Source organism: Psammomys obesus, unplaced genomic scaffold (assembly GCF_907164565.1).
Source record: "Psammomys obesus unplaced genomic scaffold, mPsaObe1.curated_primary_1811, whole genome shotgun sequence".
NCBI classification, from domain to species: domain Eukaryota; kingdom Metazoa; phylum Chordata; class Mammalia; order Rodentia; family Muridae; genus Psammomys; species Psammomys obesus.
Genome location: NW_026590062.1, coordinates 25,218,130 through 25,238,597, shown reverse-complemented (window position 1 = coordinate 25,238,597; position 20,468 = coordinate 25,218,130). Strand labels below are relative to the sequence as shown.

Sequence of the window (20,468 nt, the reverse complement as noted above, 5' to 3'; positions counted from 1 at the left end):
AAATAAATAAATAAATAAATAAATAAATAAATAAATAAATAAATAAAATCTTTAAAAAAATTTAAAAATATAAATAAATTTACAAAGGCCTAGGATATAGCTCAGTATATGCAGGAAACCTCAGTAAAACACACACACACACACACGGGGGGGGGGGGGGGGGGCAGAGAGAATATGAATCTCTCTAAGAATACAATTAAAAGAAGGATGGACACAAAGCTCAGTGGTGGTTCACTTTACTACTGTGTCCATAACCCTATGTTCAAACCCCAGCACTATAAAAATAAAACCACACATATCAGTAACTTGATTCCGATCTGTTAAGTCATCTGTATCTTTGTTTTTCTCTAATGTGTGACACCTTAGAATTAAGTATACCTCCCCAACAGTATAAAAAGTTGGTGTTGGTTATTGATACTGACATGTGGCTATCCTTGGTAACATAGTGGCTGTGTTATTTAAATTATCGCAGCAGTGGTGTTCAAAGTGTGTGATTTCCATGTGGCTCATCAGGTTTTACCTTTTTGTAAGTCTGCAAATTTTAGAAATGTATCATTTTTTTGAAGCAGTACCTTCTTTGACTTCGCATTATAAAAAACTAGCTTAAGAAAGGGAAACAATGTTTTTCATACTGTACTTAACTCGTCACAAAATGTGACATTAAAATGGAAACTACTGTCTTTAGACTGTTTTCAATATCATAGTGAGTCTGTAACCTCCCTTGAACTCCCTTCTCTCCTGTTTATTATTGGTGTGATGAAGCATGACACACTCAGTTTTGTATGTCTTTTACTGAATTTTTACTAAATTTTACTAAATTTTTTTTACTAAATTTTAATTTCAAGAGTCTACCTTAGCAGATTAGTAACTATTTGCTCTTTGGAAAGATTACTTATACAGGTTTGTTCAGGAAAATAAAATTTGAGGTAGGGTTCATGAATTGTCAAATGAAAACACAATGGAGCTTTTGAGTGGTGTGTGCGTGCGTGTGTGTGTGTGTGTGTGTGTGTGTGTGTGTGTGCGCGCGTGTGCGCACGCACTTGGGTGGTTTTCCTGCCTGTGGGCATGTATGTGTGTGTGCATGTTTGGGTGGTTTTCCGGCATGTATGTCTGTACACCACATGCATGCGGTTCCTCTGGAGGAACTCCATCCCAACAATTGGGCTTTTGACTAAGTCGTTTTTATTATTATTTTTTTTAATCAACAGACCTAATCTATGGGTTGGTAATAATTGTTTATTTAGGAGATAGTTCTAGTTTATGTGCCGGGTAGACTTTATGGCTAGTACATGACAACTTGCTTTGTGGGCTTAGATCAGTAATTTTATTTAAAAGTCATATTTGAATATTAATATCAGATAGACATCTTCCCTCCTTTTTTTTTTTTTTTTTTTTTTTTTTTTGGTTTGTGTTTTAAGACAATACCTTCTTACCGTGTAGCTAGACTGGCCTTGAACTCATGCTTCAGCCTCGCCATTACAAATGTGCACCATCATGCTCAGTTTCCTTCTTAATTTTGAAAGAATGACTCCTTAGCAAAGAATTAGGCCTGATAATTCACTGAGCAGTTGTTATACACAAGATCATTTACTAATGATATTTTATTCTACTTACATAACTCAACTGAAAAAAAATGATGTTGCAGCTTTGTGGGCAGAGGAGGTACATAGCACGTCCTCTGGTTCAAGTCATTTCCTAAAAGAGAGTTCAGCTAACTCATCTGATCACTCACAAGGCACCGCTAACTATTAGAATCCGCAGTTACAGGGCTCAGTAATCAAACAGGGCAGTGAATTCCCTGCAATTCTGTAGACTCTGTGAAAGCCACTTTACGCTTCGAAGCAGATCCCTGCCACTTCTCTTGCGTTGTAGAGCATACCCACTGTCAGGCAGTTTCACTGTTAAGAGTCTTATAGCCTCTCCTAGGAAAACTTCCACACTTAACAGTTTTCTGCCTCTAATGTGCTGCGCCTTTTATGGAGTGTTCACTGATACTTGATTCAGTGAAACAGACAATGGGAATGTTGTTGAACTTTGTCAAAACATTTGGGAAAATGCAAGTAACTTGTTTATACATCTGAATGTGAAAAGACAGTGTAACTGTGAACCCTCTGTATTTCTTTTTCCCTTGGAAATACTTATTTTGTCAGTAAAGAATAAATCAAGAAATGTGAAAAACAAAGGTACATAAATTATTTCCATCGTCTTCCCAGAAGAATATTCAAATATTAAAGTACAGAATGATGAAAGGAGTGAGCATGCCTTAGTTTTAGAAATTGTATCTATATGTACATCATATTAATTTTTTAAAAATTAGTGTAACAAAGAGTGAGTCCTTTAATCTTCCACTCTACTTGTTGCCAAGATATCATTTTCTATAGTTGTAGAGGACTGACCCATGGGACATGGTTCTTTTTAAGTTTTTAGAACTATTTATTTTATGAGTGTTTTGCCTAAATGTAGATATGTGTACACATGCATGCCCAGTTCCCACAAAGTTCAGAAGACAGCATTGAATCCCTGGAACTGAATTCACAATGGTTGTGAGCCTCCCTGTAGGTGCTGGGATCTGAACCCAGGTCCTCAGCGAGAGCGACAAATACTCTTAACTACTGAGCCATCTGTCTAGCCCTCAAGGGCATGGTTCCTAAAAGAAACAAAATTTACTCCAAACCTAAAATAGCTTTTATTTTTGCAGTTAAAAGAAATATTAATCCATTTTAAAATATTTTAAAATTACATTTATTTAGTGTGTATGGAGGGGTGGCATGTGCGTGTGTGCCTGTGTGCATGTAGAGGGATCCCATGATGTATACTACATGTGGACATGGGAGGACAGCCCAAGAGAGTCTGTCTCTTTCCCTCGTGTGGGTTCCAGGGTCAAACTTAAGTCATCAGTCTTGGCACTAGACTTAACCATTTAACCTCTTGTCCCACAAAGTTTCTCTCTAAGTAATGGAGTAGTTAGAAACTTGGTTTAAATTGTTGGGCTGGGGTGCTGCTCTGTGGTGGAGGACTTGCCTAGTGGGTACAGGTTCCTGGTTCAATCCCCAGCACCTCAAAGGAAAAAAGAAATGAAAGGAAATTTCCACTAATTCGAATCATTGCTGTTTGGAGTCCATTTGAAGTTTAGTATTGTATCTTAAATATAAAATACACAATTGTGAAGGCCAGGCATGGCGGGGCACACCTTTAATCCCAGCATTCAGGAAGCAGCAGCAGATGGATCTGTGAATTTTAAGCCAGCCTGGTCTACAAAGTGAGTTCCGGGACAGCCAGGGCTACACAGAGAAATCCTGTCTCAAAAAAAAAAAAAAAAAAAAAAAACCAAATCAAACGAACATTTGTGAAAACAAATCTTCAAAAAGCTAGGTAGCTTTTCTCCAAACATTTACAAGTGGCGGGTGCATGTAATGCACTGTTCTGTTGACATGGTTATCCTGGGGTATCAGTAGTCCATAATTTTTTTTTTTTGGGGGGGGGTGTTTTTGCAATATGTTGCTTAGAAGATTTTAAGTTACTCAGTTCTGATTTTCTTATCTTTTGATTGTTTACAGTAAAAAATTTATATTCCTGAAAATCAGTTATTTTTAGAAATATAAAAAAACTCAAGCACACTTAATGCATTAAAATTATTAACCTCTCAGAGGAAAGGTAGCTACCCCAGTGTTAGTAAAAGTACTTTAGAGAACACTTAGTAGAAAACCTGATGCCTTTATTGAGTGGTAGGTGATGGGATCTCGATGGTAGGACCTGGTAGGAGGAAGTGGGTCCCTAGAGACATGCCTTTGGAGGGTCTGTCTCCCCCTTGCCTGTCTGGTCCTGCTGCTGCCTGGCTGCCATGAGGTGAGCAGTTTTCCACTACCATGTCTTCAGCTGTGATATTCTGCTTCAGCTTAGCCCAGAAACAATGGATAGAGGAGAAGGGATGGGAAGAGAGGAGAAAGGGGGGATAAGTGAAGGAGAAGGCAGATGGGAAGGAGGAGGACGGTGCATATAGGTTGACACCAAATCATTACATAGCTGGACTCTGATCATGGCCTATTATGGTTGTCATGGAAGAGGAACCTTTAAAGGTTAGATGCCAGTAGATGTAAGATCGAGTTTGTTTTGACTCCTTCACTCTGGGGATAATGGTGGACATAGGCCTTAGAGTTTATCATGCTTCAGGGTTAGTTTGAGCTCAGGGTGTTTACTCATAGCTGGGATAAGGCAGTTATGGTATAGATGGAGGGAGATGGGATGAACAGTGATGGAGGCTGGCTGGAGAGATGGCTTGGCAGTTAAGAGTGCTTGCTGCTCTTGAAGATGGCCCAGGGTTGATTCTCAGCACCTACATGATAGTTCACATCTGTCTATAACTCTAGTTTGAGGACTCTGACAGCCTCGCTGGCCTCTGTGGGTACTGTATGTACATGGTACACATATGCATGGCAAACACTCATACACTTACAATAAAAGTAAATACTTTTAAAAGCACTTAAGGAAGTTGTGAAATGTTCAGCACGGAGAGAGGAAGAAAAACTGTTAACTCCCATTTCTCTTAGACAACTAAAGTAAATAGAGAAAATCATGAAAGAGACAATAAAATAACAGGAGTTGTGGCTGGCAGAAAGGATGAAAGGTTCATATTGTTCAGGTTGGCACTGACTGACTTATGACATCAGATTTGGAGGAGCAGTAGTCAGATGGACTAAGGGGATGAAGTATGGCAGGTTATTCTGTTTTTGGCTTGTTAGTTGAAATCAAGGTAGCAGATAAAAACAGTCCAACTACGTAGATGAGAAGAGCACTTACCTAAGCATGGAGAGAATGGAATTATGGCAAATATCAGAGTTAGGAGCTCTTGGAGAAAATGGAAACTGAGAGAAAACATGAAGATCCAGAGCTACGTAAGGAGGAGCAGAGAAGTGCAGGCCCCCAGCTAGCAACCAACTAGACTGTGCCGAAAGAGTTACTGCAGCAAGGAACAACACAGTAGAGGTCCAGAAAGCTTGTTATCATTGCAGGGTGTGAGTGGGAGCTGTTGCTGCAGTGAACTGGAGGGCAAAAGAACAAGATGTGACAGGGTGAAGCTGATGCTGAGCCCAGCCATGGCCCTGGAATGGCTTCCTGAATGCATCCTGAGGCCAGACTGCTTTTAGTTACTATCTGTGTTGCACTATGGCAAGATGAAACAGGAAGTGCCAAGGAAAGAGGAGTTGAGCAGTTTAAGCAGACAGGAAAGAGGAGTTGAGCAGTTTAAGCAGACTGCTTTCCCGAAGAGGCAGTACAGGGCTCCATCCCAAAGCTGCAGAGAGCCTTGCCTTAGCGTGCCTGGCTTGTCAGCAGAAATCTCCAAGACTGGAGTAGAGAGCCCATCGCTTCACAACCACGTGAACCTTGGATTTTAGGACAAATTTTAATTTTAATGAAAATTTTAGAAATTTGAGAATTGCCTTATTAGACTCTTTTCGATCATGCAATGCTTTCAGCAAGAGTCCAGTTTTTAGTAACTGGCCTACTCCAGTCTCTAACAATTCACTATCTTCTTTTCCATCTCGATTTCTAGCATACCTCAGCTTTCAGTTGGCCCATCTCTCTCATGGCCTACAGGGTCAGCCTTTGCTTTACATTTTTAATCTCCATACTTTCCTGACTGTCTTTACATCCTCCTTCAGCCATTCCAGTCTCCATCCCTTTCCCTTCTCTACATAAAGTCTGTCCTTGGCCTTCTGCTCTTCCTTTTCAGGCTTGACACAGCCTTCAGCTCTGCAGTCTCCAACCTCAGGTTCACTTCATCGATGCATCACCATCTACAAGGCCTTATTAATTTAGCTGGCATGTAGCTTAGCCGTGGGGCACTTGCCTAGCATGCAAGTGCTCAAGCCCCTTGGCTCAAGCCCCAGCACTGTGCGTGATTTGGCCGAGATGGAAGGGTGCAGGAGAGGTCTTGTGTGTATCACTCTTGAGTGTATCACTCTTGAGTGCTGCTGTTTCTCAGAGTGGGTGTGTCAAATTATCCCATTCTTTTAATGTAGCCTTAGATTTTTCACCAAACCTATTATTTAGGGTTCTTAAACACCTTTACCTTCCTTCTAACCCCCAGCCTTAGAGAGGAGATTAGTAGGGGAAAGGGCTGTAGATCTTTTTTATCTACTTCCTGCTGATTAGGGTCAATGGGTCTTTAGGGGATTACCAAACTTAGTCATTCGGATACCAGCAGTCCAGTCTCAAGGCCAACACCAAGCAGCAACATGAATCAGCATGACAAGTCAGTGGAAGCAGCAAGACTCAATTGGATTGCCCCAAAAAGCTCCCTGGAACTCTTCTCTCTTCGAAGTCAAGTGTCAAAACACAAAGATTGGCTCAGCTGATCCAAAAATGCGAAGCCTTATAGTGTGTGGGCCTCTATGTATCTCCTCTCCTCAAAGTCCACATGGATGTTCTCAGCTGGTCAAAGTCATGCCCATTGCACAGGAGAGCTCACAGCAAAACATCATGTACCTTCTCACAAGCCAGCCTCTAGCAAAACATCACATGACAAAACTGAGTCTTCAAAGAAACCAGAAATTTTACTTCATCTTAATCCACCATTTCATGCATGTTGCAAAATTATGCAGTCAGTAATGCTGATTCTGAATCTCATCGTAAAAGAAGTAGTGTTGAAATATGTGTGTTAGAACTGTGCATTGGTGATACACATCTTTAATCCCAGATCTCAAGAGGCAGGGACAGGCAGATATCTGAGTCTGAACCATCAAAAAACTGGAAAAAGAGGGGGGGGGATTTTAGGTGAAATTGAGAGTTTGATTCATAAAATGTTGTTGATATCAAAGAAATGTGTATAGATTCAGCCTATATAGATAACTAAAATTAAGAGTCAATGCTAAATCCTCCAAAATTCAATATTCTACTATTTTATCCTTTGGTTTTTTGAGACATGTCTTGCTGTGCAGCTTAGGCTGTCCTGGACCTAACTGCAGCCCAGCTGGCCTCTTAAATCATGACTATCCTGCCTCTGCTTCCTGATTACAGGCCTGTGCCATCATGCCTGGCATATTCTATGTTGGGATATGTATAGAGGTAAGTTAAGAGACCTTAACAGCGAGGTGTGGTTCCTCACATGATCCCAGCACTTGGGAATCTGAGACAGGAGAATCACAGATTCAAAGGCCAGCCTGAGCTATGTGAGAACCTTTCTCGAAAAGAAAAAGAACCAAAAATTCTATGGTTGTACATACAACTTCCTGCATGTAGTTGTATACTTCCTGTCTGTGCTTTTCACAGAGTTTTCTCACAGTTGGACTGAAAAAATTGGCAATTATAATAAAGGGGAAGAGTGTCTTGTGGGGGTTCTAGTTGTAAGCATTTGACTGACTGTGTTGAATAGAAAAGAAATGTGTTTTTTTAAAGAGTCAAGGTCAGGCAAGATGAATTGTGCCTTTAATCTCAGCACTTGGAGGCAGAGGCATGTGGATCTCTGTGAGTTCAAGGCCAGCCTGGTCTACTCAGAAAGTTTCAGGTTAGCCAGAGCAACAATAGTGAGACCCTGTCTAAAACAACAATAAAAGAAGCTGAGAAGAACTCTACAGTTTGGTTTAAACGAGCAAATAACCTAATTTTAAGAATTGTGAAGGGCCAATGAGATAGCAGAGAAGGTAGAAGTATGTAACTAGCAGACAAACAGAAAAGAGATGAATGTATCTTAGTCCTTAGAGATACACAAATCAAAGCCTCAACCAGATGCTGCTTCACACCTACTGGACTGGCTTGAATTACAGAATTGGATGAGAAATCTGGGTGTGGTGTGTATAATTTAGTAGAAGCACTAGGGAGGCAGAGACAGGCAGATCTCTGAGTTCAAGGCAAGCCTGGTATGCAGAGTGAGTTCCAAGACAGCCATGGGTACACAGAGAAACCCTGACTGGGAAAAACAATAACAAAATTGGACAATAGATGCTCACTGGAATAGAAATAAACCAGCCCTTCATAACCCGCTGCTGAAAAACAGACTAATTAAAAGGCCCATTGCCCCTCTGTCTTCAGCTTGCTTTAGAACTACAACCCCAGACCCACTAGTTTGAATTTTGAGCAAGCTCCTTGGATGCTAAAGATGAAGCTGATAGACCTGATTTCATTGTTTTTATGGTAAATACTTACTTTTTCACCTATAATTTTACTCCACAGTTTCCTGTATTATTTTTCTAAGACTGTACAGTTTATTGCAGAGCCATCCTGATGTGAGGTTTGGGAGTATTCAGGTTTTGCTGGCATGAGGTTACTCTACAGTAAAAGCCATATCTAACCATGGCTAAGTCTACGGTGACTAGATACATTTTCTTAGTGATGCCAATAATTTTACCTTGCTCTGTTCAATATTTCAATCCTATGAAATACGTGAAAGCACAGTCAGCAACAGTTCATAATTCTAATTGATGTAATCAGTTCAAATACATTGGACACTGTACATTAGGGAATCTTTGGCTTTCTTCCTGAGGACTTGTTGATATCGATAATATCAGTCTCTTTGATTCTATTTAATTATCCATCTGGTGGTTTTAAACTTTGACAAACCTTTTTTCAGAAAAATATTTAAACTTGTCAACAGAGGTTTTGAATATAATTTAGTCTTACATAATAGTATGTTGTTTTGATGTAACGTGGAAACAAACACAATTCTAATAACTATCAAAACTTTATTCTAGTTCATTCATCATTCCAGAAGGTACACATTTAATCAAAATATAATTTGCTATTAATCCAGAATAAATTACTTAACATTAAAGCCCAAACACCTGTCTTTGAATTCACAACATAGCAACACTAGGTGCTTTGCTACAGTATGAATCCTGGTCCAGCCATCAGTTACCACAGGAAACTAACTTGGAAAAATAACCTGACCTATCTGGGCCCCAATTTATGTGTTTTAAAGAGGAAATTTTTAATCATTAAGTATATAGTACAAAATGATGTATTTTATAGTGACAGTTTCATGCAGGTATAGCATATATTTTAATCTTATTCACGCCTCCTTATTATTCTCTTCTGGCACCCCTCATCTAGCTTTCAAATAGTTCCCCCTCTAGTTTCAAGTCCTTTTTAAATTAATTAATTAAGTTTTATGAGACAGGGTTTCTCTATGTAGCCTTTGCTGTCCTAGAACTTGCTTTGAGACCAGGCTGGCCTCGAACTCAGAGATCTGCCTGCCTCTGCCTCCCAAGGGCTAGGATTAAAGGTGTGTACTATCATGCCTTGCTGTCTTTCATTTTTTTAAGTCTAAAATTCTACATAAAAGAAAATGTGCTATTTCTATTTCTGGGATTGACTTACTTTGTTTAACATAATGGCCCCAGTCCCAATATCATCTGAAAGAACATGATTCATTCTTCTTTACAGTTGACTAATACTCTGTTGGAAATTATTTTCATCATTCATGTAGCGACTCTATTGCTTAGGGGCTGTGCAGGTGTCTCAGACTTTGACCTCTATGTTAATCAGTTCTAGTGTCAGGTTCTGAGGAACTCCTATACCATTTTCCATAGTTACTGCACTAATTGACATCCCTGTGTCAATTATGTTGATGAAGGCAGGGGACTCCCTCTTGCCCTCATTCTCCCCAGTGTGTGTTATCCTTTTTATTATAATCATAATGACTGGGTGAGAGGAAATCTCAGTATAATCTTGATTTGTATTTTGCTCATGGTAGAAAATGGTGAACACTTTTTCATAGTTTATTGGCATTTACTTCTTCACGTAAGGATCCTTTAATTCATTTGCCCACTTCTTGATTAGTGTCTAAAATATACAAAGAACTTTTAAGAAATGAATTTGTTTCACTCATTCTATCCTTACTGTCGAATCTGTCATTTCTCCCAAGGTGCTAATTTATGTCTTTAGTAGAGGAAGGATGTTTGTGTGTTATGACACCTTTCCAAAATTGAATTGCTAGATGAAACTAAATTCCATTTAGATGTTATAAACAAAGCCTGCTGTGGTGACGCACACCTGTGATCCCAGTGGTCAGGAGATGGAGGCAGGAGGATTGTGGTGAGTTTGAGATTAGCCTGTGCTGCATAATGAGACACTGTTTTAAAGAAACAAAATCCAGAAATGCTTTCAAGGCTAATCCACACTCTCCTTGTTCCTTTGTATGTTTGGAGCAAGGTGCTTCAGATGTAAATAAAGACAGGTAGATGATAGAGGTAGTCAGACATGGACCAGAAACCCAAGAATTAAAGAGAAGTTTTAGAAAAGACTAAGATAAGAGTATAGAGGAAAGAGAAGGGAAGATATTGTATTTAGGGGTACAACCTGAGCCCTGATGTGTGCTGGAAATAACATGTCACATTAGGGAGTTTTGAGTCACATAACTAGTCAGTAGAGACCGTAACGCTGGTGTTAGCCAAAGGAGGGGACCCAGTTTATAGGAAGATTGGATTCCAGGATGACTCATTTCCTTTACGACAACACTCAGACAGTGAAGAGTGCTGGAGTTTGGGCACTAGGTAGTCATGAAGAGTATGATTGTTGTTTGGTTTTGGAGACAGGGTTTCTGTATGTAGCCCTGGCTGACCTGGAACTCACTTTGTAGACCAGGCTGACCTGGAATTCAGAGATCCACTTGCTTCCGCCTCCTGGGTGCTAGGATTAAAGGCCTGTGCTGCCGCCACCACCACCCAGCTGGAGAGTTTATTTTTTTAAGGAAATGTAATATAATGAATTGCAAAAAGAGATTTTAAAAGAGAAGACAAGCTAGGGAAATATTAAATGATTGGGTATAAAACAGTAGAAGTTTAACCCAAAAGTAGTAAAGAGATAGGAACGTCATTGAAAAGGAAGAAGTAACTTTGTGTGTTGAGTCATGATCTCTTGGAAAGTGAGCTTTGCTTTTTATAAGAGAAAAATCAGAAACCAATTGCAAATAGGAATTAGAAAACAAGTTTGCTAAGTGACTTTTATTTTTCTTTTTGGTTCTGGGTGTCAGACCTAGGGCTTTGTGTGTGCTAATAGCATATGCTCTGTCACTGAACCAAGTCCCATCCCCCAGGATACTGAAGAGATGAATGTATTGTGTATATTTTGTATGTGTAAGTGTTTTGCTTGCATGTATGTTAATGCACTGTTTGTGTGCAGTGCCTGAGGAGGCCGGAAGAGGGCGTGGGTGCCCTGCGTGTAAACTGCCCTGTGGGTGCTAGGACCTGAACCTGGGTCCTCAGGAAGAACAGTAGGCACTCTTTCTTTTTTTCTTTTCTTTATTGTTTTTTTGAGACAGGGTTTCTCTCTGTAACTCTGATCTGTAGACCAGGCTGGCCTCAAATTCAGAGACTCAACTGCCTCTGCCTCACGAGTGCTGGGATTAAAGGCGTGTGCTATCACAGTAAGCACCCTTAACACTGAACTATCTAGCTCCAGTGTTGAAAATTTTGTTGAACTTTTTTTTTTATAACAATGGTTGATTAGAATTACTTCATAGTTTTTGTACAAAACGAAATATCTGAAAACTAATGGCTTAGAGCAGTTAGTATCATAATTATTAGGCCTAGTAGTGGTTACTGAGTTTCCTAATATTGTTGAGCTACTCAGTAATGGTTACTGGATTTCTTAATACTGTTGAAATACTCAGAAATGATTATTGAATTTCCAAAACTCCTGAAATACTCAGTAGTTATTTTAATTTTTATAGTTATAGCTTTATAATGGGTGGGAAGGATTCTGGCTAAATATGCTCTAGTGTGTGTGGCCATATTATCAGTCATAAGTCTCATCTCTGAATTAAGGTGCAGAGGCCCCAAGGAGATGCTGCATGGCTCTTGTTGACACTCAGGGAGTGAGCAGTTTCTTTTCAGGTGTAGCCTTTGATTCTTTACATTTGTTGAAATTTACATTCCCATAAGCCTCTTTAGAAAAATATAATTTGTCTTTACTTTGTATAAAGCAAAAAAAAAAAAAAGTTAGAAATTAAGGACATGGCGTGTCCGTAGCATCATCAAATGCTTTGACCAAGACCTCCTTGATCTCACACTGGGGTATGAGGCTTCTAGGATTCAACATTTCGTGAGACATGAAAATTAAATGTACCTCAAAAGGTCTTTTGCCATTTCATTAGGTTTTCCAGTTTCAGCAAGGCCATCTTCCGTTGTGGGTGCTCAGGAAAATGGCACAGGTTTATCTGTAGCTGCTATCTCTCTAGGTTTCCTAGCCTGGCTCAAGTCCTGGGGTTTGATCTGAGAACTAAACCTCATTCTGTCCATAGGCTCGTCGATTTGTTGACATGTGGGCTCCCTAACTAAAATTTGTTGGAATTATTATGTGAAGAATGTGTTGGTTATAGTGTGTTGGGAGAGGGCTGGGCGATTGTCATAATTTCTGCTGGTAGAGTTTCTGAAAGAAAAATCAAGTCAGTGCCTTTTGTTCAGAAAGAGATTTCATGTTATCTGTGTTTGCAGGCTTTCTGGCTCACATGCTGGAGGAATCCTTGCTGCGGGGGTGTTTTCATTTTCTCGCCTAACATGGCAGTGGTCCATTGCAGCCGAGGTTTTTAGTTTAAACAATCTGTTTGTGGGGCTGCTCATGGCGCTTACTGTGCGTTTTGAGGAGGCAGCAGCCGCAAAGGAGAGATCAAAGGTAAGCTATTTTGATCAAAGTGAAATCAGGTTTTGTTTCAATTTTTAGACAGAAATGTATTTCTTTTTAACTTTGATTTAGACCATATTTATCTTTTCTGATTCCTGTGAGGGTAATCTGGGCAGGTGGAGAGCCTGTCCTCAGACCCTTTGTTAGGATGGAACCAGGGTAGCTCTCAAGCATGGCACTTTCCCTTCTCAAGAGTTCAGAAGGGTTTGGAGAATGGGAATTATGAAATGTTTAGTGAGTCCTGATGGAAGGATAGGTTTGGTTCATACATCACTGTGTACATGTGTGTGTGTGTGTGTGTGCATGTGTGTGTTGTGATGAACCATCTTAAGGTATATACAATGGTAGTACTTTGATTCCTCACTAATCACAGGAAAGATCGCAGTTATAAATTATTTTCAGCCAGAGAACATCAGATATAAAAACCCAGATAGCTGAGAGACGATGGCAACCACAGCTCTCTGCAGTCTGAAAGGGCCTTGTCTACTAAGCTCTTTTCCCTCACTCCTTGGAAGACTATCTCATCGTAGCTCAGGCTGCCCTGCTCTTAGAGCACAGAAACAAAAGGTAGCATGGGTTATTTGTGGTTCCCGTAAATCTCCGGGGCTATTATAGTGTTTGTCTTAAGCACCCTTCTTTTCCGATTGTGTTTAAAGAAACAGGAAACATATACCGTGTATTCGTGAAGGGACATAGGCTTTCTTGGGTTTGCCATAGGGACCATAGTAGTGGGCTTAACTCCAAACACAAAGAAAAGTACAAATATATAGCCAAGGAGCCAACAAGGAATCAGAGAAAGGTCACTGATAGGAAACTTAAGGATAAAGGGGATTTGGGTCAAACCAAGTTCACAGTATCCTTGGGAGGGAGCAGACCCCTGATGAGATGTGGAGCTGGGGAAGGTGGGATGTGGAAGTGGGAGCTCAGGATCTGCACTGTGATTGGACAATGGAGAAGAGTTCAAAGAGGCCTAATTGCTGTGTAGTCAAGGAGAGGATCTTTATCAATTATGAAACAACTACATGTTCAGTAACAACTAAAAGCCACCTACAAGATAACCAGGGTTCTAAATAAACTTTTGTTCTAAATAAACTTTTGTTTATTTAGTAGGAAAAAAAGTAAAGCAGAATTGTTGAACTTCAATGACAGATTTCAGTTAAGAATGATACAATGTACCCTGTTACTTACTGTGTAATCATTGCAAGGGGCTTCCCTGGAGTCACTTTGAAGATAGCCTTAAGGTCAAACTGTAGGATTTTATGAGAATGGGGGATGAGGGAGTTAGCGAACAACAGCTGCTGATAAATATTAGTGACTGTTGGCATCTCAGGGCTTGGTTCTAACTCAGCCGGGCAACCAGAAGCTTCACAGGTGTGTGGAAAACTTTTTACTGTTACATTTAGAGGTTTAGGTGAAGTTTTGACTTAGTGTTTCTTTTTCTTCCTCAGATAGCAGTCATTGGTGCTTTCTCGTGTGGCCTCAGCTTGTGTAATCAGCACACAATAGTACTCTATGTTTTGTGCCTAGTGCCCTGGATTCTCTTCCGACTTCTCAAAGAGAAGGTAGGCTTCATATATATATATATACATACATACTGTTTCATATAGGTTCAGTTCAACATTTGTGCTATCTGAAAATTTAGGCTTCAGTGTTTCTTGAGTTTTATGGAAAGCATGAATGACCTGAGGCTTTAATGATATTGACTTTAAAAAGAGGATTTACAGAATTATGCAGTATTGATTATGCTGGCATCTGGCCAACTTCATAATTTTCCTCATGATTCTTGACAGCGCCTCAGTATAGAGGCAGAAGGACTGAGAACAACAGTATCAAGTTTCCTAACTGGCTTTCTTGCGCATCCTAAGATTCAAACAGTCAAGTGGTGCCACTCAGTCCTTCATTCAAGTACTGAGTTCAGTCTGTGCGGCCAGCTCACTCCAGGTGCTGGAGACTGGCACAACAGAGGCATCACTGCTAATGTGAGCTCACTGAAGTCGGAAACGATAGTCCTGTTTGTTCCGAGTCTGTAGAACTCCTCCTTATAATTGAAAACTGCTCATTTCCCTTTTATCTTTCTCTGGAAGGAAACAGTAATGTTAATTAAAATGGCAGAAAGAAGCAATGCAGGAGAATTTTCTTTGTTAGATTCTGGGAGAGTCAGGTAGAAAAAAGCAGGTGTGAGTTAGACATGGACTCTGAAAAGATAAATGTTCTTCTTCTGTCACTGTTCTTCTAGAAGGTGAAATACCCAGTTTGTAAAGCAGCACTGTGTGGTCATTTTATTTATTGTTTCTTTGTTAAGAAACTCAGTGATATTCATTTTTCATTTTGTTATTTGTTAATTATACCCAACTACAATCAAAATTGTAATCGAAAACACATAAAGCATATAATAAAATTCTTATATGGAAATAAGAAAATAATTATACTAAAGCTTTAAATAATTGTATTTACTGTACTTTAACACATCTTGGTAACAAGGCAAAAAAGGGAGATTATGAAATTCTTATTATGTGATTAAGTAAAAAGGAAACAATAGTTGACAAAGAACAACTTTTCTTAGAATTTAGTTCTGTGACATCCGTTGTGTAAGTCCTACATGGGGGATATTGAACAGCTTAACCAGCAGCACATTTTTACATTGTTACTTGTTGATGTTTGGTTCTTTGACCCAGAGTCTCAGGGTGCTTAACAGTGGTTCTATAGAGTATACGGAAAGTTCTTTAAATAATGCTTTGTGATATAAACCCTTGGTAATAGATGAAGACATAACTGGATGTGATGCTTCTTGCCTAAAATCCCAGCATACAGGATTCTGAAGCAGGAGGTTTGAGAGTTTAAGGCCAGTCTAGGCTACACGACAGTTTGAAGACAGCCTGGACTATAGAGAGTTTGAGGCCAGGTAGGTTTAAATCCCAAAATGTATGAATGTGAGTCAAGAGGTAACACTTAAAAGCGTAATTCAGCGAAAGCCTTTCTAAGCCGTAGAACAGTGGCAGCACATGCTTCATCCTGAATCCCTGGGAGCCTGGCTGGGGTTGGTGAGCAACCTGCCCGCTCTGCGTTCAGACCCTGCCTCAGCAGAGGCAGACAGCTTTAGCCTCTGGAAAGCACCTCCTAGTTGACTGGAAGAAGAGCCATATAATTTGTGTAAAGTTGGGACTCAGAGCTAACAGCTAGAGAGCCTGGACTAAGGAGCTGTTACCCTGTCCTGGGGAAGGCTACTGATGAGTGGTTAGATTTTGACAGCCGGAACTCTTCAACATTGCTCTTTCATTTCTGTTAGATAGCAGAAGGGAAGTCAAAGGAACCTCTATAGTATAGTAGTATATGTGAGTGTCTGTGTGTGTTTCTATATGTATACATAGGTATACACATGCATTTATATTGAAACCTGATCCCACTACCATTCTGTGCCTGGAGGGGGAAAAACCCCTCTCAGGTGTTCACTGTGTACAGCTAGGACAGGAAGCACTGCCCAGTCTGTCTGTAACAGCTGCCTGTAATTGTTCCTGTTTATTTCTTACACAAAAGGAAAATAATAGAATAACTGCTTTTTTTTCCATTCTGAATTCAACTTTATGATGTGCTGTGCCTCTAAAACTAGAAACATTCACTTCCCTAGATCCACTTTTAAGAACAGCAGCTCCCTGTTGTTAGATTAGATGGTTCTGCATGCTTTCATGGCATCACTCTTCTGTATCTCGTTCCCACTGTAGAAATCGCAAATGAGATCAGTGCTCCAGTAAAAGCACTTCATTTTCAATTAAGAATGTTTGTTTGAAAATGCAAAGAGAAGTCGACTACTTGTTCTTCTGTCTGTCCTCAGTCCTGGCTCTTATATTCATTCTCACAGATGACTTTCTTGCTTTTGTAATGGAAAAAGTTGGCAGTTTCCAATTATGATATTTGTAAGAGATCCCCTTTCCCGGTTATTAAAGCAAACAAGCCTGAATATCTCTACAATATCAGGATCCACATTGTTAGACTTAATCTTTGAAACTGTTTTCATGTTGTTCTGTTTTAGAAATGCACAGGTGAGGACATTCTCCAGGCAGAGCAGATGAAAGAACGCAATCACATGTGACAGCAAATCCCTTTGGTGTTCCATTAAACATAGATAGAGGAGAGAAACTCGGGTATCTATAAAAGCTAGCTTTGTTTACCCCAAGCACTTCCGTGGTTCTCTTAGACAGAGTCAGGGTGTAATTGCAATGAAGTATGCAGTGAAAGCCACTTCCACTGATAGTGAGGAAGTGAGTTAGCACTGAAGTAGTATTAAGGGCCAAATAACATGCAGCCACTTCTGAGTCTTCTCAGCTGTGCACTGCTGCATGGCATGACATGGCTTAATCCTAAAGGATGTGCTACACCTCATACTCATACATCTCTGCTAATATTTGCTTCACTCAGATTTTACCATGAAAAGGAATCCAGACTGGCGCAATTTTCTAGTAATCTGAAGTAATCAGAATTTTTAACATAGTAGTCTGTGGTGATTTAACATAAACTCAGGGATCAGCTTTCAGCAAGCACATTTGATGTTTCCCTTGATAGGTTTTAGAAGTTCAAGGATGAACAGGCTAAAGTGAACATAATGTGTCCTGTGTGTCCCGTGCAGGAACTCACCCTTAGCTCTCTGCTGAAGCTGACTCTGGCCTTTTGTGCTGGCCTGCTGCCCTATGTCTACCTGCCTGTCTCATCCTACCTCAGTCATGCCCGCTGGACCTGGGGAGACCAGACGACCCTGCGCGGCTTTCTGACGCATCTTCTCAGGGAAGAGTATGGAACGTTCAGCCTGGTAAGCTTGTGTTTGGAGCCTTGCCGAGGAGGGAGACAAGTGGCCGTGCTTGCGGGCTCCGTCTGGGCGTGGCTGAAAGGGCAGCAGGTGCACTTGTCATTTTAATCGCGTGGGAGAAGCAGATCAGACCCTTGGGGTGGGGCTTTTCACCTGGACCGCTCACTGCGACAACAGTACCTCCCCAACGATACACAATGGCATAGGCTTGCTGCAAACTTACGATCTTTGTGTCTCCATTTCCTGGGTGCTGAAATTATGAACGTGTACCCACCGTTGAGTTAACATTTTCTTTTTATTTATTTTTCAATTTTTAAAAATGTTGACTTTTTTTTTATATGCATGGGTGTGTTGCCTGTATGTATATCCATGCACCATGACCAGAGCTGCAGACAGTTGTGAACCACCATGGGGGTGCTAGGAATCAAACTTGATCCTCCCTTAAGCACTTAGCTATTTTCTCCAGCCCTAAAATTTCCCTTCTGAAAAGCATATTTGAATAGTATTCATGTTACGGTTTAGTTTTAAATGGAGAAGCTGTCTATCAGTGCTTCAGAAAATGTAAGCTCACTAAATTAGAGATGCTGTGCAGGCCTTGCTTCCCCAGAGACATAAGGGGGTGGGGGATTAAGTGTAATTGCAGTAAAAGATAAAAGAAAGGGAAAATGGAAGATAGATTATTTTAATACAGACAGTGGTATTAGGGTTTTCTCATATGGCTTGTGTTTTGTGTTTTGCTTAAGAAAATAAATTTCAGAAGAATCCATAATATATGATACCATTGACAGGATTCTAAACCTCTCAAAAACTGACCTTATTGCTCAAGGCTTCATGCAAGAGTCGTGCAGCTTTCTGAAAGGTGAAAGAGAGGCCAGGCAGGATGACACACAAGGCTGAGGCAGAAGAGTCACAAGTTCTGGGCCAGCTGTCTATATTGAGACTATGTGAATGGATGAATACGTACATACGTAATGGATGGGGATAGTTAGGGAAGGAGGGTCCTGCAAGGGCCTGTGGGATACCTGATGGTATTGCTGAGCTTTCATAGCTTTGTCTCCTGGTTTGTTTGTTTGTTTGTTTGTTTGTTTGTTTGTTTGTAAAGGCAGGGTCTCCCTGTCGAGCCCAGGCTGGCCTAGAACACACCGCCTCCTGCCTCAACCTTCCAGTGCTGAGTTAAAAGCCTGTGCTACCATATCCAGATAAGTTTTGCTTCCTGGATGGTTAATCTTAAGATATATATTTTTAAAATTCTTTATTCTTTAAGTACATATTGTATGTGTACATATATATCGTATCTAGGACATATAAAAGGCATTAATAAAAGAGTAATTTATAATTGCTCTTTGATGTAAATTTAAGTCTCTACATGTATACTCTTGTTTACTTAAAAATGTAGATTGAAGCTAAGACGGCCCAGCAGATGAGGGTGCTTGCGGCCAATCCTGTGGATCTGTGTTCAATCCCTAGAATTTTCATGGCAGGAAAAGATGATTGACCCCTGCGAGCTGCCCCCTGACCTCACATGCAGGCCATGGTGTTAGCGTGTGCACATATGCACAATAATATATGTGAAAAAGGCTTTTGGTTTTTTGAGACTACACAGGGTCTCTCTGTGTAGCCTTGGCTACTCTGTAGACTAGGCTAACCTGGAACTCAAGACATCTGCCTACCTCTACCTCCTGAGTGAACCATCACAACCACGCCAAAGATTTCTTTTTTAATGGCAGATGCTTCATTTGAGTTCAGGTCTTTTGGTTGCACCAAGTTGGATTTTTTAAAAGTGTAACTTGGGGTACTTCTAGATTTAAGATTTGTATCATCCACAGATTGCTTGGAGATTGAGCTATCAGATTGTAGTCAGCTCTCATTAAAGCCCTAAGGACACAGAAAGGCTGCAGCAGATGTGTAAGAGTGTGCGTCTCCGCATGTCGGTCATACCTTCTGGAACAGTTAAACTGATTAAAAATTAATTTTATCCTGAAAGTTTCCTAGTGGGTGCCTGTTTAGTTTTTGCTGGTTCTGAAATTTAGCAAAGCTTCAAAGACTAAGGAAAAAATGTTGGGTTGCATATCTAAAATATGGAGCTCTTAAATCAGGCTCATTAAAAATAGACTCACCTCACAAAGCTTCAGTTTAACGCTTGTGCACATGACCTTTCCTATGTTTAGGCCAAATCCGAAACAGGATCGAGCGTGTCTACCATACTGCTGTGAGTATGATTTCAAAACCATCTCAAATGAATTTTCTATTGGCTATTTCAAATGATTTGGGGAGCTTTCTTATCAGTTCCTTCTTCTGTTAAGAAGCGTGTCTGAGAAGTAGTTTTCACTTCCACAATTAAGAGCTGCTTATGCACGCTATACTGCCAAGTGCTTAGCTCTCCACTAGGAGAAAGCCTGGGCGAGCAGTAAACACAGCAGTGAGGCTGGGGGGGACCGACCGTGCCGAAAACCTCACACATGTCACCTGCATGTAAAATTGCCCATATGGTGTTGCTCTAAAATGACTTGCTCTTCCCTATGGCTTTCCCATTATCTGTCTCTTAGGGACGTTGTGGAACATTGCATTCATCATGATTTGAACAATTTTCTTGTTATTTTGGTTTAAATTCTGCTCACTTAATCCTTAAGAACTGAGTGTGTGTACTGTCTCTTCTGACTCCCTTTTGTCTGTCGTGAGCTTTATTTTTGACTTTCATATTTTTAACACCCAACCTTATTAGAGCCAGCTTAAGCAAATATATGTCATATGTATTAGCCAATGGTTTTCTTTGAAGAATGGATTAATGTTTGCTTTAAAACCTACAGAGATTACGGCACTTGAAAAACTGTCATGTCAACTTTAAAAATTATCAATACCAATTATGATTCTTCAAATATAAATTTTAGAATAAAAATAAGTTTTTATAACATTAAAGTGATCTTTTAATTTCTGGTTTGGTACTCTCTAGACTATATAAAAGAAAGACCTACCTGCCTGCCTGCTTACCTAGCTACCTACATTCATCCATCTATCTATCTATCTATCTATCTATCTATCTATCTATCTATCTATC

The 20,468-nt window shown here is 40.1% G+C and overlaps 1 protein-coding gene across 1 annotated transcript in view; it reads left to right on the top strand.

Moving 5' to 3' along the window:
* Tmem260 (transmembrane protein 260) overlaps positions 1–20,468 on the top strand; it is a 68,998-nt gene that overhangs the window by 14,035 nt on the left and 34,495 nt on the right. Inside the window, exons 4-7 of the mRNA XM_055606183.1 lie at positions 12,429–12,606; positions 14,064–14,177; positions 17,237–17,416; positions 19,582–19,622. Of these exons, the coding sequence (XP_055462158.1) occupies positions 12,429–12,606; positions 14,064–14,177; positions 17,237–17,416; positions 19,582–19,622 (513 nt within the window). The remainder of the gene's footprint in view (positions 1–12,428; positions 12,607–14,063; positions 14,178–17,236; positions 17,417–19,581; positions 19,623–20,468) is intronic.